This window comes from Bos grunniens, chromosome 5, assembly GCF_055505025.1.
Source record: "Bos grunniens cultivar Pamir isolate PY7600 chromosome 5, Bosgru_T2T1.0, whole genome shotgun sequence".
NCBI lineage: Eukaryota > Metazoa > Chordata > Mammalia > Artiodactyla > Bovidae > Bos > Bos grunniens.
In genome coordinates, this window is record NC_141169.1 from 31,104,762 (window position 1) to 31,125,233 (window position 20,472).

General features: G+C 38.2%; 1 protein-coding gene across 8 annotated transcripts in view; it reads right to left on the reverse strand.

Moving 5' to 3' along the window:
• SPATS2 (spermatogenesis associated serine rich 2) overlaps positions 1-20,472 on the reverse strand; it is a 156,883-nt gene that overhangs the window by 77,005 nt on the left and 59,406 nt on the right. For 3 of the 8 annotated variants that reach the window (XM_086399615.1, XM_086399618.1, XM_086399617.1), the window contains exon 2: positions 1,001-1,257. The exons of 1 other annotated variant lie outside the window; for it this stretch is intronic. In XM_086399615.1, coding sequence (XP_086255741.1) covers positions 1,001-1,025 — 25 coding nt within the window. In that variant the 5' untranslated portion in view covers positions 1,026-1,257. Of the gene's footprint in view, positions 1-612; positions 670-1,000; positions 1,258-18,676; positions 19,056-20,472 lie in introns of those variants that run through there. 4 more of the 8 variants (XM_086399620.1, XM_086399623.1, XM_086399622.1 and 1 more) reach the window with 3 other exon arrangements.

The window sequence follows — 20,472 nt, forward strand, 5'->3', positions numbered from 1 at the left end:
ATATACCCACTAGTATATCTAAAATAGGTAAACAACAGGGAACGATATTCAATATCTTATAATAACTTATAATGGAAAAGAACAGTGCATATGTGTATACATACACATCTGAATCACTTTGCTGAACCTGACACTAATGTGACATTGTACACTAACTATGCTTCAATTAAAAAAAAATTAAGCATTCCCTTCATATTTAGCATGTGAGACCTGTATCTATAGCTTTGTTTTGAATTAAGGAACATCAACTTTAAATTGAAAATTAAACTAAATGAGGGGGAAAAAAATCTAGGATAGCTATGGTCATTCTTTTAACAAATATATTCCAGTATGTGTGACAGTTTTAAGTGCTATTTGTCCCTTTACATTTTCACAGGTCTTCTTGGAAAGCTGAAAAAGTGTAGTCTCTGTTGTCCTTTCCTTTATATAACTATTTTTGATATTTCTTGACTCTCTGCAATTTATACTTTACACAAAAAGCTAGAGTCACAATCCCAGAAGGAAAGCTAAAGAAGAATCAGTGACTAGAAGCAGTTACTCGTTTCATTTCCTATCTCCAAAGAAACATCAACTCACATGATATAGAATATCCTGCAGTAAGTTATATCCTACCTCTATAACATATGTTCACCCTCCAAAAAGTACACTTTCAAGATGTGTTTGGATTTCCTGAAATTATAATTTAATAAGTTTATAAGAGTAGAAAAGCAATTGTTACATGAATTCCCAAACTAGTAACACAAAAAGCTATAATCTAATATTCAGCTCATTAAAGGGACAACAGATAATGTTGCAAATGTTCCATACTCTTCTAAAATTAACTGTGGTCATGACTAAAAGATAAGTTATAACCATCAGTAGTACTGCACTAGGTGAGCAAAAGTATAACACCACTCAAAACACATTAAGAGAACGTTTTTTAAAACTATGTACAGATAGAAATGGTGATCATGACTCTACAACTATGCTTTTAACAATTCATGCCCACGTGGAATCTTACCCTTCTGGTTTTGTTTCCTAGACATTTCAGGTTTCTTTAGTCTCAAAAAATGCAGAAGAAAAGTATTATTTTGCCTTGTCTTGGTTCTGACTGTAGTTGTCTTTGATTTAAAAGGAGATGACCGAAGGTGATAAATATAAAATCCTGGTTATTTGAAATCCTGTTCACTAGCCGTCGATCTCCTTTTCTTCTTTCATATCAAATTCATGTCAAGAAATATCATTGCAGACATTCATGTCTCTTTTTCCAGGGAGATTCTAGGGGGAAAACAAACATACACATGTATTCACTATGACAGTAACAGCTGTACAAAATTTTTAACAGATATCCACATGCTTTATTTTATATTTTTTCTAAATGAAACTAGTTATTAAAAGAAAACTACTCGAGGATTTCCCTGTTGGTACAGTGGGTAACAATTTGCCTGCCAATGCAGGTACATGGGTTCAATCTCTGGTCCAGGAAGATTCCATGTGCTGCAGAGCAACTAAAGCCCACGAGCTACAACTACTGAGCCCACAAGCCGCAACTACTGAGCCTGTGTGCCTAGAGCCTGTGCTCCGCAACAAGAGAAGCTACAATAAGAAGCCCATGCACCTCAACAAAGACAACCCCCACTCTCCACAACTAGAGAAAGCTTGCATGTAGCAAGAAGACCCAGTGCAATCAAATATAAACAAATTATTTAAAAAAGAGAGAGAGAGAGAAAACAGGGTATTCACTTGTTTAAAAAAAAAAAAAAAACTACTCTAGAAAGAATACAGTTGTAAGAAGCAATATTTTAATTAATACAACATTGTAAATCAACTGTAATTCAATTTTTTAAAGTTTCTCAAAAAAGAAATCATTGTAAACCTTTTTTTAAAAAAGCAATAATTTGCTCCTTAAAAAATTTTAATCTTATAAATCAAACTATCTTCTCAGTTCAGAAAGCATGTTTTCTTTTCTTTTTTTTTTTTAATTAGTGCCAAATTCTTTCAGAACTAAAAGCTGGATTTTTGTTTTGTTTTGTTTTTTAAATTTTATTTATTTATTTATTTTTAAATTTTATTTTATTTAACTTTACAATATTGTGTTGGATTTGCCATATATCAAAATGAATCTGCCACAGGTATACATGTGTTCCCCATCCTGAACCCTCCTCCCTCCTCCCTCCCCATACCATCCCTCTGGGTCGTCCCAGTGCACCAGCCCCAAGCATCCAGTATCATGCATCGAACCTGGACTGGCGACTCGTTTCATATATGATATTATACATATTTCAATGCCATTCTCCCAAATCATCCCATCCTCTCCCTCTCCCACAGAGTCCAAAAGACTGTTCTATACATCAGTGTTTCTTTTGCTGTCTCGTATACAGGGTTATTGTTACCATCTTTCTAAATTCCATAAATATGCGTTAGTATACTGGAAAAGGTAACTTTTCATTCCAATCCCAAAGAAAGGCAATGCCAAAGAATGCTCAAACTACCGCACAATTGCACTCATCTCACACTCTAGTAAAGTAATGCTTAAAATTCTCCAAGCCAGGCTTCAGCAATATGTGAACCGTGAACTTCCTGATGTTCAAGCTGGTTTTAGAAAAGGCAGAGGAACCAGTGATCAAATTGCCAACATCTGCTGGGTCATGGAAAAAGCAAGAGAGTTCCAGAAAAACATCTATTTCTGTTTTATAGACTATGCCAAAGCCTTTGACTGTGTGGATCACAATAAACTGTAGAAAATTCTGAATGAGATGGGAATACCAGAACACCTAATCTGCCTCTTGAGAAATTTGTATGCAGGTCAGGAAGCAACAGTTAGAACTGGACATGGAACAACAGACTGGTTCCAAATAGGAAAAGGAGTGCATCAAGGCTGTATATTGTCACCCTGTTTATTTAACTTATATGCAGAGTACATCATGAGAAACACTGGACTGGAAGAAACACAAGCTGGAATCAAGACTGCCGGGAGAAATATCAACAACCTCAGATATGCAGATGACACCACCCTTATGGCAGAAAGTGAAGAAGAACTAAAAAGCCTCTTGATGAAAGTGAAAGAGGAGAGTGAAAAAGTTGGCTTAAAGCTCAACATTCAGAAAATGAGGATCATGGCATCCGGTCCCATCACTTCATGGGAAATAGATGGGGAAACAGTGGAAACAGTGTCAGACTTTATTTTTCTGGGTTCCAAAATCACTGCAGATGGTGACTGCAGCCATGAAATTAAAAGACGCTTACTCCTTGGAAGGAAAGTTATGACCAACCTAGATAGCATATTCAAAAGCAGAGATATTACTTTGCCAAAAAAGGTTCGTCTAGTCAAAGCTATGGTTTTTCCAGTGGTCATGTATGGATGTGAGAGTTGGACTGTGAAGAAGGCTGAGCGCCGAAGAATTGATGCTTTTGAACTGTAATGTTGGAGAAGACTCTTGAGAGTCCCTTGGACTGCAAGGAGATCCAACCAGTCCATTTTGAAGGAGATCAGCCCTGGGATTTCTTTGGAAGGAATGATGCTAAAGCTGAAACTCCAGTACTTTGGCCACCTCATGCGAAGAGTTGACTCACTGGAAAAGACTCTGATGCTGGGAGGGATTGGAGGCAGGAGGAGAAGGGGACGACAGAGGATGAGATGGCTGGATGGCATCACTGACTCGATGACATGAGTCTGAGTGAACTCCGGGAATTGGTGATGGATAGGGAGGCCTGGTGTGCTGTGGTTCATGGGGCTGCAAAGAGTCGGACACAACTGAGTGACTGCTCTGATCTGATACTGTATTGGTGTTTTTCTTTCTGGCTTACTTCACTCTGTATAATAGGCTCCAGTTTCATCCACCTCATTAGAACTGATTCAAATGTATTCTTTTTAATGGCTGAGTAATACTCCATTGTGTATATGTACCACAGCTTGCTTATCCATTCATCTGCTGATGGACATCTAGGTTGCTTCCATGTCCTAGCTATTATAAACAGTACTGCTATGAACATTGGGGTACACGTGTCTCTTTCCCTTCTGGTTTCCTCAGTGTGTATGCCCCGCAGTGGGATTGCTGGATCATAAGGCAGTTCTATTTCCAGTTTTTTAAGGAATCTCCAGAAAGCCCAGAGATAAATCCACGCACATATGGACACCTTATCTTTGACAAAGGAGGCAAGAATATACAATGGATTAAAGACAATCTCTTTAACAAGTGGTGCTGGGAAAACTGGTCAACCACTTGTAAAAGAATGAAACTAGACCACTTTCTAACACCATACACAAAAATAAACTCAAAATGGATTAAAGATCTAAACGTAAGACCAGAAACTATAAAACTCCTAGAGGAGAACATAGGCAAAACACTCTCCGACATACATCACAGCAGGATCCTCTATGACCCACCTCCCAGAATATTAGAAATAAAAGCAAAAATAAACAAATGGGTGGGACCTAATTAAACTTAAAAGCTTCTGCACAACAAAGGAAACTATAAGCAAGGTGAAAAGACAGCCTTCAGAATGGGAGAAAATAATAGCAAATGAAGCAATAGACAAACAACTAATCTCAAAAATATACAAGCAACTCCTACAGCTCAGTTCCAGAAAAATAAATGACCCAATCAAAAAATGGGCCAAAGAACTAAATAGACATTTCTCCAAAGAAGATATACAGATGGCTAACAAACACATGAAAAGATGCTCAACATCACTCATTATCAGAGAAATGCAAATCAAAACCACAATGAGGTACCATTTCACGCCAGTCAGAATGGCTGCGATCCAAAAGTCTACAAGCAATAAATGCTGGAGAGGATGTGGAGAAAAGGGAACCCTCTTACACTGTTGGTGGGAATGCAAACTAGTACAGCCACTATGGAAAGCATGTTTTCTTATTCTTCTTGTGTCTATCTCAAAAATCTTATCTCCACCTCTACTTCACAAACTAAAATAGTTACTTCCTATCACTCCCTAAGATCTCTCTTACCACCTGCTCTTCCTATATAAATCAAGGGTCTTTTCTCTTCCTCTATTAATTTCCTTTATCTAACCCCTCCTCAGGTTTCCCAGCTCAAATATAGTTGCAAGACATTTGGGAGGAGGGTGAGAGGGAAAAGGAGAGAATAAAGGGAATTTAATAAGGAAAACTGAAACATCAGAATGTGGATTAGTCAACACTACAGAAAGCTTTTATAAATTGCAAAGATACAAATGCCTTTTTCCTGCCTTATTACTAAACATTTAATACATACATGTCCAAAATTTATGGGTAAAGAAAGCATGAGGAGGGTCATGGAACTCTTATACCTAGAAACCTTATAGAAAAAAAAAAAAACAAACTTTACAAAATGTAACCCAAGAAGGAAATAAGAGTAAACTTTATGAAATATTTTTTCAGTGTGGAAAATAAAAGGGATAAGTCACAAGTTAAAAAAAAAAATCCATCAAGAGTAAAAAGCCTGTTCTCAGAGTCGCTCTGCTCTGCACCCGAAACTATCACAACGTTGTTAACTGGCTATACTCCAATATAAAATAAAGTTTAAAAAAAAGGATAAACATAAAATAAAGACTTCAGAGTAACAGCCTCTTAGGGGATTCCCTGACAGTCCAGTGGTTAGCACTCTCAGCTTTCATTGCCACGTGCCTGGGTTTGATCCTTGATTGAGGAACTGAGATCCTGCGATGTGCAATCAATAAAAATGACACAGCAACTATCAAATCTCCAGTAACAAAAGATAAAGACAATGAGAGAAAATAAATTACCATGTAGCAGATAGGAGATGAAGAACTAAACCTGGGAAACAATATAACCCCCCAAATCAAAGATTTTTCATTAAATACTTACTTGAATACTTTAAATAAGAATTTAGATTAAGTAAAATAAGAGCTAGGAAATAAATGAAAGAATGAATAAGGATAAATAGAATGAAAAGAAAGATGACTGCAAAGCTAAGGAAATCTGAAAAACAAAATACCACAATTACAGATTTAATAAGGTATCAGAAACAGAACAGATTCAAATGAAAACAGAATGAATGGGATGGAGAAATGGGATGGCTTTCAGAAAAATAATAATAATAATAATAAAAACATAAAAGAAGTTAAAGCAATTAGAAGATAAAAATGATCCAATCTAAGGATAATTAGAGTCAATATAATAAACTCCAAAAACAGAGGACTCAATAAAGGGAACAGAAAAAACATTCACAGATGAAATACAGGAAAATTCCTTTGAAAGAAGCATCAGTATCATTCCCTCCCCACTACCAATCCATCAGAAGAAATCCTCTCTGTTCTACCTTTTACATATACTAGAACTGGCCCACTTCTGACCATCTCCACTTGCAACCACTTTTGTCCAAGACACAATCATTTCTCACCTGCATTGCTATAATCAAGACTATAATAGTCTCCTAGCTGGCATCCTGAGTCTGCTATTCTGCCACTCTCTAGCTTCTGTTTCACATAGGTATTTTAAAATTATAAGACATTATGTCCCAACTATGCCGTTCAAAGCCCTCCAGCAGCTCCTCATTTCATTCAAAGTAAAAGCCAGAGCCCTCAGAGTGGCCTAAAAGGTCTTATCTGCTCTAACACCCTGTCCGCATGCACCCTTTTCCTCTTTGACCTCACATCCTGCTACTCTTCCTCTCAAGTATACTATACCAGCCACATTGGTCTCTTTATTGTCCATTTTATTTATTTATTTATTTTAATTTTATTTTATTTTTAAACTTTACAAAATTGTATTAGTTTTGCCAAATATCAAAATGAATCCGCCACAGGTATACATGTGTTCCCCATCCTGAACCCTCCTCCCTCCTCCCTCCCCATACCATCCCTCTGGGTCGTCCCAGTGCACTAGCCCCAAGCATCCAGTATCATGCATCGAACCTGGACTCAGATATGTTCTCAACTTAAGGCCCTTAAGGTGTTGCCTCTGCCACCAATGTCCTTCCCCTAGATAGCTACATGGAATACTTCCTCGCCTCCTTTAGGCTTTTTCTCGAATGTTTCCTTCTCTGCAGTTATTCATAAGAAACTGCTGAACTCGGGGCGAGAACAGAGGGAATCTGTGGCATTACTAGCTAAAGTACTCCCATCCCCAGAGGTCAGTGGGGAAGTTGGTTCTACCAAGGTGGTAAAAACCAGCAGCTTCACTGACAGAGAAGGCTGACTTTACTTAAAGCAAAGTACAGAAAAAGCTCATGCCTATCCTATCTGCATTGTCAATAAGAGTTTGCATTACTGGGGGCAAAGAGAAAAGCAAGACCAAGAGCTCCGATATCCTGAGGTCACCGTCATAGTGCAAACAATGGGGCAGCAAACTAGTCAGAAATTAAAAAAGGAAATCTGGAGAAGAAACTATAAGGGACCTCGATATATGTCTACACATTCACACACCAGGAGCCTGCACACACAGGCAGAAAAGACACAAAAGGGCCTGGTGGAAGGTAAAAGTTAGGGCAGACTTTGAAATGGCCTGAACTTTGAAGGAGCTTCCTCAAACAGGTAAAGATCAGCAGAGAGTAGAAGTCTTACTCGGTATTTAGCTCAATAGCTAGCACACTATCTAGCACAATCTTCGACCAATCATTGACTGACCACTAAGCAATGCAGATGCAGGTGCCACTCCAGGAAGCCAAACACAAAAATTAAAACAGAAATTAAAATAACAAAAAACTGAGCAGGTATCAGCAGTCACACACCACACAGAAAAATTCCACAGATTTAGCTCAGGCAAGTTACTTTAAAAACAACAATAATAACAAAGCAACAACAACCCTCAAAAGGGAGAAAAATCAGAATCCAAAACTGCTACAATATATTATGCAAAATGTCCACAGTTCCAACAAAAATTTGTAAGATGTAAAAATGCCAAGAAAGTGTGACCCAAACTGAGAAGGGAAAAAAAGACCCCATGTGATTGAAAATATCTCTGAGTAGGCCCAATGCCAGCCTTAGCAAACACAGACTTCAAAGTGTTTTAAAAGACTAAGGAAAATTATAAGAACAATGTCTTAAACAAATAGAAAATCTCAACAACAAATAATAATTATAAAAAAGACCAAACAAAACCCCAGAGTTGAACACTGAAGCAGAATAAAAAATAAACCTGAAGAAAGAGTAACAGAAATGATCTAATCTGAAAAGAGAGAAAAGAATAAAGAAAAACAAACATAGCCTTAAAGACCTGTGGAACAATGTCAAATGTACCAACATACATGAATTACGAATTCCAGAAGTGGAAAGGATATAGAAACAGTGACCAAAAACTATACAAACTGACTTTACAATTAATCTACACTTTAAGAAGCTAAATGAACCATGACAACAGAAACACAGAAATCCATACCTAGATATATAGTAAAAGTGACGAAAGCCCAAAACAGAAAATCTTGGGAGTATCATTTTACAGGGACACAAAGATTTAACTACTGGCTAACTTCTCATCAGAAACAAGGGAGGCCAGAAGGCAATGAAATAACATATTCAAAATGCTGAAAGAAAATACTGTCAAGTAAGAATTCTGTATCCACAGATGGCTAATAAACACATGAAAAGATGCTCAACACTGCTCATTATTAGAGAAATGCAAATCAAAACTACAATGAGGTTATCACCAACACTGGTCAGAAGAGCCATCATCAAACAATCCACAAACAATAAATGCTGGAGAGGGTATGGAGAAAAGGGAACCCTCTTGCACTGTTGATGGGAATACAAATTGATAACAGCCACTATGGAGAATAGTGTGGAGATCCCTTAAAAAACTAGGAATAAAACTACCATATGACCCAACAATCCCACTATTGGACATATACTCTGAGGAAACCATAACTGACAAAGACACATGCACCCCACTGTTGACTGCAGCACTATTAACAATAGTTAGGACATGAAAGCAACCTAGATGTCCACTGACAGATGAATGGATAAAGAAGTTGTGGTACACATATACAATGGAAGATTCAATTCAGTTCAGTCACTCAGTCGTGTTCGACTCTTTGCGATCCCATGAATCGCAGCACGCCAGGCCTCCCTGTCCATGACCAACTCCCGGAGTTCACTCAAACTCATGTGCATCGAGTTAGTGATGCCATCCAGCCGTCTCATCCTCTGTCGTCCCCTTCTCCTCCTGCCCTCAATCCCTCCCAGCATCACAGTCTTTTCCAATAAGTCAACTCTTCCCATGAGGTGGCCGAAGTACTGGAGTTTCAGCTTTAGCATCAGTCCTTCCAATAAACACTCAGGACTGATCTCCTTTAGAATGGACTGACTGGATCTCCTTGCAGTCCAAGGGACTCTCAAGAGTCTTCTCCAACACCACAGTTCAAAAGCATCAATTCTTCAGCGCTCAGCTTTCTTCACAGTCCAACTCTCACATCCATACATGACCACTGGAAAAACCATAGCCTTGACTAGATGGACCTTTGTTGGCAAAGTAATATCTCTGCTTTTTAATATGCTGTCTAGGTTGGTCATAACTTTCCTTCCAAGGAGTACGCATCTTTTAATTTCATGGCTGCAATCACCATCTGCTGTGATTTTGGAGCCCAAAAAAACAAAGTCTGACAATGTTTCCACTGTTTCCCCTCTATTTGCCATGAAGGGATGGGACCAGATGCCATGATCTTCGTTTTCTGAATGTTGAACTTTAAGCCAACTTTTTCACTCTCCTCTTTCACTTTCATCAACAGGCTTTTTAGTTCCTCTTCACTTTCTGCCATAAGGGTGGTGCATCATCTGCATATCTGAGGTTATTGATATTTCTCCCAGCAATCTTGATTCCAGCTTGTGCTCAGCCATAAAAAGGAACAAATTTGACTCCGTTCTAATAAGGTGGATGAACGGAGAACCTATTATACACAGTGAAGTGAGTCACAAAGAGAAAGATAAATACTGTATTCTAACGCATATGTATGGAACCTAGAAGAACGGTACTGATGAACCTATTTGCAGGGCAGCAGTGGAGACAGGCATGGAGAAAAGACTTGTTGGCACAGAGAGGGAAGGGCAGGGTGGGACAAACGGAGAGAACAGCACTGAAACATATACACTGCCATATGTAATTTAGATAGCTGGTGAAATGTACTGTATGACGCAGGGAGCTCAAATCAGTGCCGTGTGATAATCTAGAAGGGCAAGATGGGGAGGAAGGTGGGACGGAGGTTCAGGAGGGAGGGGACATACCTATACCTATGGCTGTGTTGGCCAACACAATATTGGAAATTAATCATCCTCCAACTAAAAATAAATTAAAAAAAAAAGGAATATTGTATCCAGATAGCTAAATTGTCTTTCAAAAATGAAGATGGGAGTTCCCTGGTGGCTTAGCAGTAAAGAATCCGCCTGCCAATGCAGGAGACACGGGTTCGATCCCTGATTCGGGAAGATTCTACTTGCCACAGAGCAACTAAACCCATGTGCCACAACGACTGAGCCTGTGCTCGAGAGCCCAGGAACCACAACTCCTGAGCACACTGGTTGCAACGACAGCAGCCTGCATGTCCTAGAGCTCATGCTCCACCAGAGAAGCCACCACAGTGAGAAGCCTGTGCACCACAGCTAGAGTAGCCCTGCTGGCCTAACTAGAGGAGAGCCTGTGCAGCAATGAGAACCCAGCACAGCCAAACACAAAAGTAAAATGATTTTATAAAATGAGCATGAAACAGAGACATCCCCAATAAATTAAGAGAATCCACCGACACCAGATGGTAACTTGAATCTACACAAAGAAAAGTACTGGGAAAAGGAAATATACGGGTAAATATAAAAGAATACATTCTAAAAAGTTTATTCTCTTGGGACTTCCCTGGTGGTCCAGTAGTTAGGACTCTGCACTTCCAATGCCGGGGATGTGAATTTGATCCCTGTTTGGGAAACTAAGATTCCACATGCCATATATATATATATATATTCTCTAAAATTATTTAAAAGATTATATAAAGCAGTAATAACATTATTGTTATGTTTATAACAAATATAATATATATGACAATTACTGTACAAAGGAGGGAGTAAGAAATGCTATCTTACAGAATTAAACTAGCATTAATCTAAAGTAGACTGTGATAAATTAAAATGCATTTTGGAACGTCTAGAACAAGCACTAAGAAAATAACTCACCACCTGGAAGCCTTTGTATTTTAAATTATTTGCTTCTTTTAAATTGACCACATTAGCGATTTCCACTTTGCTTAGTATACGGCAAACTGTCTTCACTAAACAAAATATACAACATCAGGTATTTCTCACTGAAAAACAGTGTTGAGTTTCTACTGAGGTTTTCTCCAGTTGTTGTGATAGGGATAACTATTCTTTTTATTTTCTGGAGAAGAAATACAAACCCATAAAGACTATAATATCCAGAGTGGTATTTCAAAAGTTTGGAGACATAAAGGGCACCTGATTTAAAATTTAAAAAAGGAAAAGAATATAACTCAAAGACAGCAAAAACAAAAGACAACAGCAAAACAAAATAATTAAAATCATACACTTAAAAAAAAATCTATGAGCTATTTAAAATCCTAAAAGATGATACTGTGATTAAAAAGAATGCATTTGAATCAGTTCTAATGAGGTGGATGAAACTGGAGCCTATTATACAGAGTGAAGTAAGCCAGAAAGAAAAACACCAATACAGTATACTAACGCATATATATGGAATTTAGAAAGATGGTAACAATAACCCTGTGTACGAGACAGCAAAAGAGACACTGATGTATAGAACAGTCTTATGGACTCTGTGGGAGAGGGAGAGGGTGGGAAGATTTGGGAGAATGGCATTGAAACATGTAAAATATCATGTATGAAATGAGTTGCCAGTCCAGGTTCAATGCATGATACTGGATGCTTGGGGCTAGTGCACTGGGACGACCCAGAGGGATGGTATGGGGAGGGAGGAGGGAGGAGGGTTCAGGATGGGGAACACATGTATACCTGTGGCAGATTCATTTTGATATTTGGCAAAACTAATACAATTTTGTAAAGTTTAAAAATAAAACAAAATTGTAGTTGGAAAATAAAAAAAGGAAAAGAATATAACTCAAAGACAGCAAAAACAAAAGACAACAGCAAAACAAAATAATTAAAATCATACACTTAAAAAAATCTATGAGCTATTTAAAATCCTAAAAGATGATACTGTGATTAAAAAGAATGCATTTGAATCAGTTCTAATGAGGTGGATGAAACTGGAGCCTATTATACAGAGTGAAGTAAATCAGAAAGAAAAAGACCAATACAGTATATTAATGCATATATATGGAATTTAGAAAGATCGTAACGATGACACTATATGTGAGATAGCAAAAGAGACACAGATGTAAAGAACAGACTTTTGGACTCTGTGGGAGTAGGCAAGCGTGGGATGATTTGAGAGAATAGCATTGAAACATGTATATTACCATATGTGAAAGAGATCGCCAGTCCAGGTTCGATGCATGAGACAGGGTGCTCAGGGCCGGTGCACTGGGACAACCTCGAGGGCTGGGATGGAGAGGGAGGTGGGAGGGGGGTTCAGGATGGGGGACACATGTACACCCATGGCTGACTCATGTCTCTGTATGGCATAAACCACTAAAATATTATTAAGTAATTAGCTGTCAATTAAACAAATTAATTTTTTTAAAAAGATAATGCTGTGAAAGTGCTGCACTCAATATGCCAGCAAATTTGGAAAACTCGGAGTGGCCACAGGACTGGGAAAGGTCAGTTTTCATTCCAATCCCAAAGAAAGACAATGCCAAAGAATGTTCAAACTACCGCACAATTGCACTCATCTCACACACTAGCAAAGTAATGCTCAAAATTCTCCAAGCCAGGCTTCAATTGTACATGAACCATGAACTTCCAGATGTTCAAGGTGGATTTAGAAAAGGCAGAGGAACCAGAGCTCAAGTTACCAACATCCGTTGGATCATCGAAAAAGCAAGAGTGCCAGAAAAACATCTACTTCTGCTTTATTGACTATGTCAAAGCCTTTGACTGTGTGGATCACAACAAACTGGGAAATTCTTAAAGAGATGGGAATACCAGACCACCTGATCTGCCTCTTGAGAAATCTGTATGCAGGCCAAGAAACAACAGTTAGAATTGGACATGGAATAACAGACTGGTTCCAAATCGGGAAAGGAGTACATCAAGGCTGTATATTGTCACTCTGCTTATTTAATCTATATGCAGAGTACATCATGAGAAATGCTGGGCTGGTGAAGCACAAGCTGAAATCAAGATTGCTGGGAGAAATCTCAATAACCTCAGATATGCAGATGACACCACCCTTATGGCAGAAAGTGAAGAAAAACTAAAGAGTCTCTTGATGAAAGTGAAAGAGGAGAGTGAAAAAGTTGGCTTAAAGCTCAACATTCAGAAAATGAAGATCATGGCATCTGGTCCCATCACTTCATGGCAAACACATGGGCAAACAGTGGAAACCAGTGTCAGACTTTATTTCTGGGGGCTCCAAAATCACTGCAGATGGTGACTGCAGCCATGAAATTAAAAGATGCTTGCTCCTTGGAAGAAAAGTTATGACCAACCTAGACAGCATATTAAAAAGCAGAAACATTACTTTGCCAACAAAGGTCCGTCAAGTCAAAGCTCTGGTTTTTCCAGTAGTCATGTACAGATGTGAGAGCTGGACTATAAACAAAGTTGAGCACTGAAGAATTGATGCTTTTGAACTGTGGTGTTGGAGAAGACTCTTGAGAGTTCCTTGGACTGCAAGGAGATGCAACCAGTCCATCCTAAAGGAAATCAGTTCTGAATATTCATTGGAAGGACTTATGCTGAAGCTGAAACTCCAATACTTCGGCCATCTGATGCAAAGAACTGATTGATTTGAAAAGACCCTGATGCTGGGAAAGATTGAAGGCGGGAGGAGAAGGGAACAACAGAGGATGAGATGGTTGGATGGCATCACCGACTCAATGGACATGAGTTTGAGTAAACTCTGGGAGTTGGTGATGGACAGGGAGGTCTGGCGTGCTGCAGTCCATGGGGTCATAAGGAGTCGGTCACGACTGAGTGACTGAACAGAACACAAAATAAGGTAATAAAGGAGGAACAATTAAACCAAAAGATATAATATAAAAAACAAACATATAGCTACTACATAAAAATTATACTAAATATGAATGGATTATGAAGGTAGAGGAATCAGAGATCAAATTGCCAACATCCCCTGGTTCATAGATAAATCAAGAGAATTCCAGAAAAGCATCTACTTCTCCTTCATTGACTACGTTAAAGCCTTCAATTGTGTGGATAACAACAAACTATGGAAAATTCTTCAAGAGACAGGAATACCAGATCACATTACCTGCCTTCTGAGAAATCTGTATGCAGGTCAAAAAAAAAAACAGTTAGAACCGGACATGGAACAACAGACTGGTTCAAAATTGGGAAAGAGTACACCAAGGCTGTATATTGTCACTCTGCTTATTTAACTTCTACACAGAGTATATCATGTGAAATGCCGAGCTGGATGAAGCACAAGCTGGAATCAAGACTGCTGGAAAAATAGCAATAACCTCAGATATGCAGATGATACCACCCTATGGCAGAAAGCAAAGAGGAACTAAAGACCCTCTTGATGAAAGTGAAAGAGGAGAGTGAAAAAGTTGGCTTAAAACTCAACTTTCAAAAAAATAAGATCATAGCACCTGGTCCCATCACTTCATAGCAAATAGGTGGGGCAACAATGGAAACGGTAAGAGACTTTATTTTCTTCAACTCCAAAATCACTGCAGATGGTGACTGCAGCCATAAAATTAAAAGATGCTTGCTCCCTGGAAGAAAAGCTATGACTAACCTAGACAGCATATTAAAAAGCAGAGACATTACTTTACCGACAAAGGTCCATCTAGTCAAAGCTATGGTTTTCCCAGTAGTCATGTAGGGATGTTAAGAGCTGGACTATAAAGAATGCTGAGAGCCAAAGAATTGATGCTTTTGAATTGTGGAGTTGGAGAAGACTTCTTGAGAGTCCCTTGGACTGCAAGGAGATCAAACCAGTCCATCCTAAAAAAAATCAGTCCTGAATATTCGTTGGAAGGACTGATGCTGAAGTTCCAATACTTTGGCCACCTGATGCAAAGAGCCGACTCACTGGAAAAGACCCTGATGCTGGGAAAGATTGAGAGCTGGAGGAGAAGGGGACGACAGAGGATGAGATGGTTGAATGGCATCACCGACTCAATGGACATGAGTTTCTGCAAACTCTGGGAGATGGTGAAGGACAGGGCTCTTACACCACATACAAAAACCAACTCAAAATGGATTAAAGACCTAAACATAAGATCTAAAACTCCTGGAAGAAAACACAGAGGAAAAGCTTCATGATACTGACGTTGGCAGTGATTTCTTGAATATGACACCAAAAGCAGCCAAAAAAAGCAAAAATTGACAAACTGGACCATGTGAAAATTAAAAACTTCTGTACAGCAAAAATAATCAATGGAGTGAAAATATTAGCAAATCATATATCTGATAAGCGTTAAATAATCAAAATATATAAAGAATGCCTACAACTTAACACAGAAAAATAAATGACCCAAGTTAAAAATGGACAAACAACTTGAATAGACGTTTCTCCAAAGAAGATAAGCCAACAGTCAACAAACATATGAAAAGATGCTTGACATCACTCATAGCTAGAGAAACACAAATCAAAATCATAGTGAGATATCACCTCATATCGATTAGGATGGCTGCGAACAAAAACAACAACAGCAACAAAACAAAACACACACAGACACAAAACCAGAAAGTAAGTGTTGTTGAAGATGTAGAAAAATTGAAACGCTTGTGCACTCTTGGTTGGAATATAAAATGGTGTGGCCACTGTGGAAAATACTATGAAGGTTTCTCAAAATTTAAAAATAGAACTACTATATCATCCAGCAATCCCACCTCTGGGTATATATCCAAAAGAAATTAAAGCAGGACATCAAAGAAGTATTTGCACATCCATGTTCACTGTAGCATTATTTATAATAGACAAGAGATGGAAACAACCCAAATGCCTATCAACAGATGACTGGGTAAACAAGATGTGGCATATATACACAATAGAATATTATTTGGCTTTTAAAAAGAAGGAAATCTTAATACATGCCACAAAATAAATGAACCCTGAGGATATTATGCGAAATGAAGTGTCAGTCATAAAAAAGAAAAATATTGTATGATTCCACTTACATAGGCTATCTAAAGTACTGAAATCCACACAAACAGAAAGGAGAATGGTAGTTAGCCAGAGACTAGAGGGAGAGGGAAATAGAATATTGTGATTTTATAGGTACAGGCTCACCCTGGAGAGATTGCAGGTTCAGGTCCAGATCACTGCAACAAAGTGAACATCACAGTAAAGCAAGTCACAGAAATTTTTTGGTTTCCCAGTGCAAATACAGTTATGTTTACAGTGTAGTCTATTTAGTGTGCAATAGCATTATGTCTGTAATGTCTAGATGTCATTATGTCTAGACTTCCCTGTAGCTCAAATGGTAAAGAATCTGCCTGTGAGGCAGGAGACCAGGGTTCAATCCCTGGGTTGGGAAGTTCCTCTGGAGAAGGGAATGGCAATCCACTCCAGTATTCTTGCCTGGAGAATTCCATGGACAGAGAAGCCTGGCAGGCTACAGTCTGTGGGGTCGCAAAGAGTCAGACATGACTGAGTGACTAACACACAGCATTATGTCTAAAAAAATGTATGTTCTTTAGTTTAAAAATACATTATTGCTAAAAGAATGCTAACCATCATCTGACAATGCAGGGTTGCCACAAACCTTCAGTATGTTAAAAAAAAAAGTAATATCTGTGAAATACAATAAAGTGAAACACAATAAAGAAGAGTCTGCCTATAATTTCAACGCTTGTGTCTCAGGGAATAGGGAAGCCTAAGGAGAGGGAAGAGAGGTAGCGGAATGGTCAGTTGGTGGGTCAGTCAGAATCAATTAAATTTTCCTCACATTTGGGCATGGTTTGTGGCACTCTAAAACAATGACAGTAGTAACATCAAAAATCGCTGATTACAGATCACCATAACAAATATAGCAACAATAAAAACATTCAAAATACTGGGAGAATTACCAAAATGTGACACAGATGCACAAAGTGAGCAATGCTGGTAGAAAAATGGCACTGATAGATTTGCCTAACGTCTATCAGTGGGACACTAGTTTGATAAATTATGGTTTATTCACACAATGAGATACTACGCAAATATTTTTGAGGAAAGAGAACATCCTTTTATATACTGATATAAGATATACTGTTAAGTAAATGATGGGGAGAAGAATAATTTATACTATCATATATACATAAATATTGTGTATCTGAAAAGATAAACAAGAAAGTAGCCAACAGTGATGATCCACTGAAGAATGGAAATTGAAAAAATAGGAAACAAGGTTAAGAAAGACTTTTCAATCATCCTTTTTATATGTTTCAATCAACCTTTTATATATTTCTTGCACTGAAACATATAAGCATATTATCTCTTCAAAACAATTGTAATACTTTTTTAAAAAGACTAATTCCCAGCAAATTAAACCAAAGCTGAAAACTCTCAGTTTAACCTAAACAACGTTTATTTCAACTTAGAAATCCAACCAACAGGTTCAAGAAATGTGTCACTAAGAACCTACAAGCACTAACTCTCTAGACCTGCAGAATAACAACCCAAAATAAGAAAATGGGGAGTTCCAAATAAGAACATTTTTCCTGACTTAAAGAGTTTTGGTTATGAGAAAACAATCAAGAGTTCTTATTCCACAATGTATCATCAGTTTGCCAATAAATATTCTCATTAGCCTTATAAAGGAATATGAAAAAGCAGAGAGACCCAAAGTAATGCACTGATATACTCTAAAAAATAATTAGCAACAAAGGAGACGATGTCCTTAGGTCAAAAGCTGACATTCCCGTAAGTCTGTTTTCTCAACAAATGTCTTTATTCATTGGCACTAACTTTCCAATCCATGTATCATTCTAACCCCCAAACTCCCATAATTATAAAGCTGATCACCACAAATTTTATTCTGGAAAATGTAATTTTCATTTAGAAGAACCAATAAATTCCTCTTTTTAAATGTAAACATTGAATTGGAACAACACAGAATTGGAACAAAATAATATTTCTGGAAATTTAGAATACATTCTAAGTGGAAAATCAGAAACCACATGATATCACAACTCCTCTTACTACTATTAAAAGGCACAAGATCCTCCAAATTGCCAAACATTAGTCATCAGTGGCAGCTGTAGTGTGGGAGTAGAGGGGGCTCATGGGAGCAGAGAGGCAATACACACGTTTGTCTCTTCCTATTTCACTGCTAGCTGGGTGGTTAGAGTTGTCTGTAGCTTCCTCCTCCTCACGCAGGTGGCTGTAACCCAAGCCTAATCAAGCCAAATCATCCTCAGCTGTATAAATTCTTCAATAATGGTTTTAAACAATACCGATCATTTAATCCTCATCCCCTCCACACACATATAAACTCCATTCCTTCCATCTCCCCAAAGCACAGATGCACAAGCAACACAAGGGAATGGAGGCAGCTGTGAGGCAAAAACAAAATACGGCAATTAAGAGCTTTATTCACTGATTCTACTCTATAAAGGGAAATCCCATGCACATAGAAAAAGTGATTTCTAATACACCTGCTAACTTAAAAAACTAATCAATTAATAAGTACTTAAGATAACTTACTATGTGCCAAGAAGGGTAGTACTAAAGAATGTGCTAACCATTGGACAACTGCACTCAGCTCCCATGCTAGAAAGGTCATGCTTAAAATCTTGCACGTGAGGCTTCAGCATTATGCGAACCAAGAACTTTCAGATGTCCAACCTGCATTTAGAAAAGGAAGAGGAACCAGAGATCAAATTGCCAACATTCGCTGGATCATAAGAGAAAGCCAGGAAATTCCAGAAAAACATCTGCCTCTGTTTCATTGACTAGGCCAAAGCCTTTGACTGTGTGGATCATAATAAACTGTGGGAAGCTCTTAAAGAGATGGGAATACCAGAACATCATGCCTGTCTCCTGAGAAACTTGTATGTGGGTCAAGAAGCAACAGTTTGAACCCTGTATGGGAATAACTGATTAGTTCAAGATTTGTTTGTTTAACCTATACGCTGAGCATATCATGAGAAATGCTGGGCTTGGTTGAGTTCCAAGCTGGAATTAACATAGGTGGGAGAAACATCAACAACCTCAGATATGCAGATGATACCACTCTAGTGGCAGAAAGTGAAGAGGAACTAAAGAGCCTCTTGATGAGGCTGAAGGAGGAGAGTGAAAGAGCTGGCTTAAAACTAAATATTAAAAAAACTAAGATCATGGCAACTGGCTCCATTACTTCATGGCAAATAGAAGGGGAAAAGATGGAAGTAGTGACAGATTTTCTCTTCTTGGGCTCTAAAATCATTGGGATGGTGACTGCAGCCATGAAATCATATGGGGTTTGCTTCTTGGCAGGAAAGCTATGACAAACCTAGACACTGTGCTGAAAAGCAGAGACGTTACTCTGCCGTCAAAGGTCCATATAGTCAAGGCTATAGTCTTCCCAGTGGTCACGTACAGTTGTGAGAGCTGGACCATAAAGAAGGCAGATGGCCAAAGAATTGATGCCTTTAAAATGTGGTGCTGGAGAAGACTCCTGAGAGTCTCTTAAACAGGAAGGAGATCAAACCAGTCAGTCTTAGGGAAATCAAACCCAAATACTTATTGGAAGGACTGATGCTGAGGCTTAAACGCCAGTATTTTGCTCATCTGATGCGAACAGCTGACTCATCGGAAAAGTCCCTGATGCTGGGAAAGATTGAGGGCAGAAAGAGAAGGAGTCAGAGGATGAGACGGCTGGATGGCATCACTGATACAATGGACATGAACTTGGGCAAATTTCGGGAGATGGTAAGGGATAGGGAGACCTGGTATGCTGCAGTTCATGGGGTCTCAAAGAGTCAGAGACAGCTGGGTGATTGAACAACAACTATGTGCCAATACTTGACACACACCAAAAAACCTTTATCCATCCTCAATGGATAAACCTTGAGGATGTAATGCTTAGTGAAATAAACCAGTCACAAAAAGACAAATACTGTATGATTCTAATTATATGAGGTATTATATAAGAATATATTCTACTTACATGAGAATCTACTTATATGATTCTACTTACAGAGTAGTCAAATTCATAGAGACAAAGTTGCCAGGGGCTGTAGGGGAGAAGACAGGAATTAATGTTTAATGGGTACAGAGTCTCAATTTGGGGAGATGAAAAAGTTTTGGAGATGAATGGTGGTGATAGTTGCACAATAACGTGAATGTACTTACCATCACTGAACTGCACACTTTAAATTGATTAAAGTGGTCAATTTTATGTGTATTTTATCGTGATTTTTAAAAATTTTAATGTAATAAGAAAAAAATTATGAAAGAAAAATTGATTTCTTGACCCAGCAAAAAAATCCCTAAGAGAAGAAGAAAAAGGAAAAAAAGCA